The following is an 8,201-nucleotide window of genomic DNA, read 5'->3' as shown; positions in this document are numbered from 1 at the left end:
GTTGTTGATCAGAACTTAGTTGGAGATCAGCCCTTAGAGGATGATGTTGAAGACTCCATAGCTTCTCATACTGTTCTTTTATCAGAAGATGCTGAAATTGTTGACTCTGTAAGTTCTGATGCTGCAAATGTTGATACTACTGGTACTGCTGCTACAAATTTAGATGCTGATGCAGCTGGTCCTTCTGGACATGCACCTCTACAAGCTCCTTCAAAAGCTGAGATAGTCAAAAAGTTTGTTACAAGGGAAGCACCAGTACCTTGGCGTGAAACTCCTAGCGGACAGGAGTTGACTAAGGAGTGGAACACAGTTACCTTTGTTCCTTCTGAAAAGATTCTTGCTGATTACTTCACAAAAGCTGATGAGATGTTAGTCAATGATGATTTCAAGACACAGCTACGAGTTACTGCACTAAGTACAAGGCACCTTCAAGGTCAACACTCTGTAACTCAGGCCAAGGTGGACAAGATTCAAGAAACCTTAAATCAGCAAGATACAGTTTTCAAGTTGGACAAGAAAAGGTTTTTCAAACCTTCCTTTGACAAAATTACAAACATTGAGAAAACCCAAGAGAAGATTGATGAAATTTTGAAAAATCAAGCTTCTCAGCAATCTCAACTCAATGAGATCCAATCCTCAGTGGAATTGCTTATCTCTCTTCTTTTACCTGCTGATGCCCAAAATGGGGAGAAAGTAATTAAGTCCAAATGCAAATATGATAAGACACTGAAGAAAAAGGATGATGGTAATGACCAGGGAAACTCTGGAATGGGTGGAAGTCATGGTCAATGTGGAGGTCTCTCATCAAGTAGAGCTGGAACTACAAGGCATATAACAAGTTCTGATACTGGGAGAAGAATAACTTCTGATACTGGTAAAAGGATAAGTTCTGATGAACTTTTGGAACTTGATGAAGAAATTTCAAGACAGTTATTTCTGAAAGAAAATCCAGGAATGGACTTTGAGAGTCTAATGGAAGAAGAAGCTAGACTTAAGTTAGAAAAGGTCAACTCCAAATCTGAAGCTTCTGTTGTTAAAAAGAAACTTCCTACGGCTAAAGGCATTGTGATAAAAGAAAGGACAAATCCTATGGCAATCAAGGCCAAATCACAATTGCAGATAGATCCAAGGTTCAAGGGCAAAGAAAAAGTTGGTGAACCTGTAAAGGTTTATGTGCCTCCTATGGATAAAGAAATTTCTGATGAAGATACTAATCTTACTCTGACTTCAAGGAAGATTTCTAAGACAACCTCTGACATGGCTCAAGTTGTTCAGAGTCAAGATATAGTAGTTCTGATATAACAATGAAGCAAGAAACCTCTGACATAGTTCAAGTTGGCTTGATATCAGAAGATAAGTCAAAGGAAACCTCTGACATTGCTCATATTAAATCCTCAAAGTTACTCCTATCAGGATTCACTAAATCCAAACAGACTCAACCTTTGAAGACTGCAGCAAGTGGTTTTGAAGCAAGAGTGGTTACTGGAAAGGAAGCAAGAGATAAATCTGGATTGAGTAGTGCTGATGAAAGAAGAGTGTAAAACACAACCAATGATCCAACTTCCTTAAGTGAACCAGGTATTGGAGCAACTCCTGAAAGATTGAATCAACTAGAATATGTACAGATGGTCTACCATACCTTCTTGAAAGAACACATCTTGTTATATTTTATGACAGATGGAAGGGTTTACCATATAAGGGAAAATGCTATACCACTGAAGTATTTTGAGGAACTAGAACATGTTTTATTCTTACTTCAAGTAAAGGACATAATTAACAGAAAGTGCTGTAAATTATTTAAAGACTCAAATTCAGAGACAGAAGAAGCTCTATTCTATAAAGTCTGACAGCACATATTGTCCCAAGTACAGAGATCAAAAAGGTGATATTATTGATATGAAGCCTAATACTGCAAAGATCATAACATATCTTGGTATTAAGGGACTTGAATTCAATCTAGAGTCTGACAAAGCCTATGTCATAAGACTAGATCAGGAGTTGAGAAAAGCAAAAATTAATGATCTCAGATATGCTATCTTCCAAACAGGTGAAGATACTGCAGAGCTTAACGATGCTAAAAGGAGAATGATTGATGAACTCAGATATGCTGAGAGATGTTTGTTAAAGAACTATCTCAGAACAACTCCTGATATCGAAGAGATCATAAAGTGAAGCCAAGTCAAGATCTACAACTGCTCAAATTCTGATATATATACAAACTGAAGTTGTTATCAGAAGTTAAAGTTGGTAAAACTTTAAGGACTGTAAGTTGTAGTTATCTAGTCAAATTTTCATGCATTTGTACTTAATATTTTTGACATCATCAAATATCTGTTAAACTTGTATATTATGCTAATTTACAAGTTGGGGGAGATTGTTAGATATATTTGATAATGTCATGTCTAATATGATTTGTGTTTAGTTTTCAGGTCTGACTTAAACAGGACAAATCAGTACTTAACTGAAATCAGCACTTATACTGAAGTCAGAACTTAAATTATCAGTACTTAAGGTTCAGGAGATATTTATCAGGAGACAATATCAGGACTTAAAGGAAACTTTCAGATAAGGAAGGCGGCTGATTGAAAGGAAAGAAGATCAAGACAAACGTAAGAAGAGATATGCATGAAGAAGGAATTCTATGAAGAATAGAATACTTGGAAGAAAAGATAACTGATTGATATATTTAAGAAGCAGAATTATATTCCATATCAATTAGCAATTATCTTGTAACTGTGTAGTATATAAACATAGACATAGGGTTTACACTATAAGTGTTATCATTTTCGAGAATATTATTCATTGTAACCCTAGCAGCTCTCGTGATATTTGTTCATCACTGAGAGAGGACAGTTCTACATTGTAACAGAGTTTAATAAAGTTTTTTTTCTGTTACTTGTGTTCTTTAAATTCGATTTGATTGAGCTATACACTGTATTCAACCCCCTTCTACAGTGTGTGACACCTAACATAGGAATTAGATGTTTGGTTCCAACATGAGAGCCACACAATATCTCACATTCAATAATGTTCTTCCTACATGATTTCACAATCATTCTTGTACCATTGCATAATCCCATGATCTGGTTCAAGTTTCTCATAAGCATGACGAAAACTCTTACCTTCAATTTTAACTCATGCTTAGGAATGCAAGGCATATTGATAGAGTTTAGATACTCAACTGGAAATTCGGATCTGAAATCATTATTATCATCACCAGCATCATCAATTAAATCCTAACTCAGATAAGTATAAACCATGCCTGGAATTTTTTCAAGTATCGTTGTATTAATTTCATCCACCACGATATTGGTAGGTGTAAGTATGGCCCTTGATCTAAGGTATTCATGTGAAGAGATATTATGCAGAAAATTTGGGTATGTCACTTCAAAAAGCTTCCGCATTGGATCTCCGGACGTATGAACGATATATTTATCATGAATCTTTATTAAAATTTCACCATTGTCTGGACTTGGAGAAATATTGGTTTCCTTACCATCACCGACAGCAAGCTGCCACTTGCTAAAGTCCGCGATGGTCTTGTTCTCCAAATCTGTATTTCCAGCATTAAGCCGCATGTTTTGCTTTAATAAAAATACCTCACAGGATTCCAAAAGCTTGGATTTATTGAGGGTAGAGTAGACTACTTCAACCCTTGACGCTTTTGGAATGACAGGAAGTATCTGCCGAAAATCTCCACCAAATACAATGGTTATACCACCAAATGGCTTTTTAGCTCTCCTTTTATCAATAACAGACATAATATCTATCAATAATCGATCAACGCATTCAAAAGCATGACGATGTTGCATAGGAGCCTCGTCCCAAATTATTAAATCAGTTTGCTGAAGTAGCTCAGAAATATCGGTTCCCGTGTCTTAAACCGGCAGAACAATTTTCATCAAGTTTGAGTGGTATGTGAAAGCGGGAGTGTGCGGTTCTTCCACCAGGAAGCAACATGACAACTATACCATATGAGGCCACAGGAAGCACAATTTTATGCTCTGATCGTAATCGACAACATAGTGTCTGCCACAAGAAAGTCTTTCCACAACCTCCACTTCCGTAAACAAAGAAAACACCACCTTTTTTCTGGTTGATATTGTCAAGAATGGAATCATAGACTATCTTCTGTTCATCATTGAGAAGACTATGATTTCTTGCGTGGATTCTCTTCATTTCTTCTGTATCATAGGATGTTTCCTCGAGAATTAGTCTATTCTCAGAGTTGGAAAAAAAAAAGAATCTCCTGGAAATGGCATATCTGGGAAGTTTTTCAGGCTTTTACCAATATCATTCAACAATTTCTCTATCTCTGCAGTAACATTAATAAAAAATGATAACATTAAAAAGAAACTGGAACATGTAATATTTATAAAGCATTATTAACAGCTCATACATGCAAGAGCGTAATTCTGGATTTCAAAATCTGATAGACAAAGGTTTGGATTCTCAGTGAGGTGTTGCCTCGCAAGAAGAATATCATCTGACATGCATCCCCAATGAGCTTCCCAAAGGCTACGTGGATGAGATATTGGACTGTATACTAAAATGTTGACAAACATGGTACGTAGCTGTGGAGGCATGGATGTATTCGCATTTTCAGCTATAGCTTCGTGTCATTGCTGGTCATTTTAGAGGATACCTAGCGCTGCACAGGCTTCGTGAAAAGAGTTATAAACATGGCCGTTGACTGTCTTCAAATCATCAAAACATACAGCACCTTTAAACCTAAGCAGGAGCATGCGGAGATGTAATAGTTCACCGCTAGAGGAATGTACTTCAGGCCTACAAATGACATCACCTTTTTTCCTCTATTTCCAGATACCAGGTTGTGGATATCATGTAAACTTGCTTGGGAATTCTGAATAGGTTAAATTTGTGGCCTCTGCATATGTTTTATTTGCATCAAACCATGCTTCTAATTTGCTTTTCTTTGTTCCAGCATTGATGTAAACTTCCTGTAGATTTTGTGAGCCCTTAAATGACACATTCTTATCATTCGGTTGATGTATTGGCAATCGTTCAACAGAAGGCCAGCGGGAATGGATGTCAGAACCAAATATCCTCCATGATGCTTCAGATGCACAAACATATCTTCCATCCAAGTATTGTTTGACTTCATCAAGCGGACGTTTCTCAGGGTTGATTGGTGTTGTACACCCTTTTTTGTTATTTGTTTTTTTCCTCAGACACATGGTGGCGGTATCATGTCCTTTTAAACAATACTTGAACAGATATTTCAATGATCTGGAGTTGTTACAAATCTCTAGATTTATGTGGCATTGAAATCTTATTAGATGTAACACCCCCAAATCCGGGGTCGGGGATCCGGGTTGTCACGAGTTCCATTTCCCTTAACAACACCCAATCTTAATAAATAATCAACTACTCTGTACTGTGACCCCACAATAAACACACACACCACAAGTTATAGTCTCAGAGATGAATATCCAAAAAATAATCACAAGTCGTTTTATTCCACAATTATATGCCAATACACCTTAAACAGGTTTCTGAATAAATTTACATTTCTTTGCCATTATTACAATTCATAAATATACATAATCTGATACATCAAAAGTTGAAAGCCTAGCCTATTGGTAGTTCCTACCTCAGCTATGGCGGCATCAGTGCTTCTAGAAAACTGCGGAACGTCTCCTAACCTCTTGTGAATCGGGAGCTTGGTCCGGTTCATCTTGTCTATCTGATGTTGTGTGATGAAAGAAGAAAGCAAGGGTGAGCAGCAAGCCCACCAAAATAATATGTATAATGATTAACAATATATGAGCCTTCTCATAGTACTCATGAAAGTCTTGGTCAAAAGAAATGAACTAAGTTGATATCTTAATGCGATGAAGTCGCAAAATATTCAGTATATATATATATACATATATACTTTTCAAAATATTGGAAGTCCTCTTCCATGCACAATATACACAAAGTCCCAGTGTATAACTGTAAAAAAAAAAATATCGTTGCAAGGTGATCTCATATATCTAACCTTGTCTCAACGTTTTTCTGAAAATCTTTGTCATTCATAAGACAATTATTAATTAGATATAAGTTTAAAAGATGAAGTTACAAGATACCCCAATATACTTATATCTTTCCCAAATACTACTTGAACTACCACCGTTCAAGTTATAATTAGCTTCAAAAGTTCATCACATAGATGAGACTATAAGGCAAGATTTGAATAGATTAAATCTTTAAAATATTATCAAAATAAAATGAAGTTACGAGATACTTCATTTGATGTAAACATCATTTTGAAAACTTGACCCTGCCAACACTCAACAATCGCCCAACCGTAGCCTTTCTATCGAAGTGCTCTGGGTAGTGTTGCAGAAATTATCCAATTGGATGATGAACTCATTACGGGAGTTTGCCGCGCCAGGAAGACCACTTACGATGATCAGTCGTAGTAGTACAACCCCACCATTTTCTACATGTAGAGGAGAACCTGTCGGATTTACTTGTCAACCGAACACTGAACTCCTAAGGAATGGACCGCCTTAGCGGAACTTCCAGGCCATTTGGGCCAATATAATAAGGCTGGGCCGGCGCTACTCGGCCACTTACGCCACTCCTAGTTCAGATGAAATCCATGACTCTGAAACGTAAAGCTTGTCCCCACTTTCCCCAAGTAGAAACTTGTTGATACGGCTCCACCAAGAAGTCGTATCTATTTGGAAAGGAGAACTCACCGATATTTCCCAGGCGATGCCTGTTAATGGATTAACTTGTTCCAAGAATTTTACTTCCCGAGTATTGGGTAAGTAATCAATTCATTAATCAAAACAGCAACCTTGTTGCGAATATAAAACACACCACAGAGCCGGATCCCTCAGGTTTTGAGCGAGTATTTAAATCCCCTTCGAAAGGAGGATCTTAAAAAAATGAGTTTTGGGATCCGCTCTAACTTTTAAAAAAATCATTTTGAAGACTCGCAAAACATTTTTAAGAATGTTTGGAGTGAAGCTGATTTAATGAAGTAAATCAGTCCCCAGAATATTTAGAAAATGTCTGAATATTATTATTTAAATAATATTCCCATAAAGAATAATCTTTATAAAATAATTGAATTAGAAGTATTAAAACTTATACTTGAAATGAATAGCAAATAATCAAAGATATACTTATACGAAAGTAATATCTTTATTTGAATAATCAAAAGTAAGTTTGATTATCGACACCTTATTCTTTAATACAATAAAGAATATTATTAAGTAATAAGCGGAGTCATAATACCTCGAATGAATACTATAAATAATATTCATAAAATAAAGGAGTCATACATCCTCAAATGAATATCCAAGTAATATTCAATAATAATATAAACTGAGTCATAAGCCCTCGAATGAATATTCAAATAATATTCAAATAATAAAATAAACTGAGTCATAAGCCCTCGAATGAATACTCAAATTAATATTCAATTAAGTAAAATAAAGGTATCGAATAAACCTTATTCGATCCATAGTTTTAAAAACTATATCCATATATATATAAATATATATATATATAATATACTCGGGAACATCGACTCCCGGTTTAGAAATATGTTCACCTTTGGGTCCCTGTACTAAGGGTATATGCAAATTACCGCTATCCTCTAGCATAGGTATTATCAACTGAACCAACAGATATATAACTCAAGAATATGAGACAGGCATGCATATATATATACCATATCAGCATGCTTCAATATATCGCAACATTTGCTAATTAACCAATATGCATTTATCGCAAGATCATTCATATACAAATGTATACATCACAACAACAGTATAACGGATAGAATACTTGCCTGAGCGACTTGGGGTGATAAAAGGCTCGGGACGAGTCTGGTAACCTATAAACAACAAGTAAGTTGGAATTAAACCAAAATCACTTGTAAATCTATACTTTAACTAACTTAGACTCTAACGCTTGTTTTGCGCTCACTGATTCGCTTAAGTCACACGGGTACCCTCGGCTCCACCATTTTTAATAATTTAACCTTTACGAGTTTTAAAGCGATTCCTTCGCGAGTGTCTTACCAACTGCCTAACACACTTACCATAAATGTTTCATGCATTAATTAACCCTTTTTGGTCTTTAACCTATGTTTCAAAGTAAGGTGAGGGGAAAAGTTTCGTTCACGAAACGCCGTTACTTGAAACGGTCGTTTCTCCTAAACCGTGCATCGGAATCGA

General features: G+C 36.0%; 1 protein-coding gene across 1 annotated transcript; it reads right to left on the bottom strand.

Moving 5' to 3' along the window:
* Positions 1–3,236: 3,236 nt before the first annotated feature.
* On the bottom strand, positions 3,237–4,179 carry LOC141718926 (uncharacterized). The gene is made up of 2 exons (XM_074521296.1): positions 3,885–4,179; positions 3,237–3,766 (listed from the first exon to the last, which is right to left on the bottom strand). The coding sequence occupies exons 1-2, from the start codon at positions 4,177–4,179 to the stop codon at positions 3,237–3,239; spliced, it is 825 nt and encodes a 274-aa protein (XP_074377397.1).
* Positions 4,180–8,201: the final 4,022 nt, after the last annotated feature.

This window comes from Apium graveolens, chromosome 4 (assembly GCF_009905375.1).
Source record: "Apium graveolens cultivar Ventura chromosome 4, ASM990537v1, whole genome shotgun sequence".
NCBI classification, from domain to species: Eukaryota; Viridiplantae; Streptophyta; class Magnoliopsida; order Apiales; family Apiaceae; genus Apium; species Apium graveolens.
Note: the sequence above shows the minus strand (reverse complement) of the source record. Positions and strands in the feature narration are given on the sequence as shown.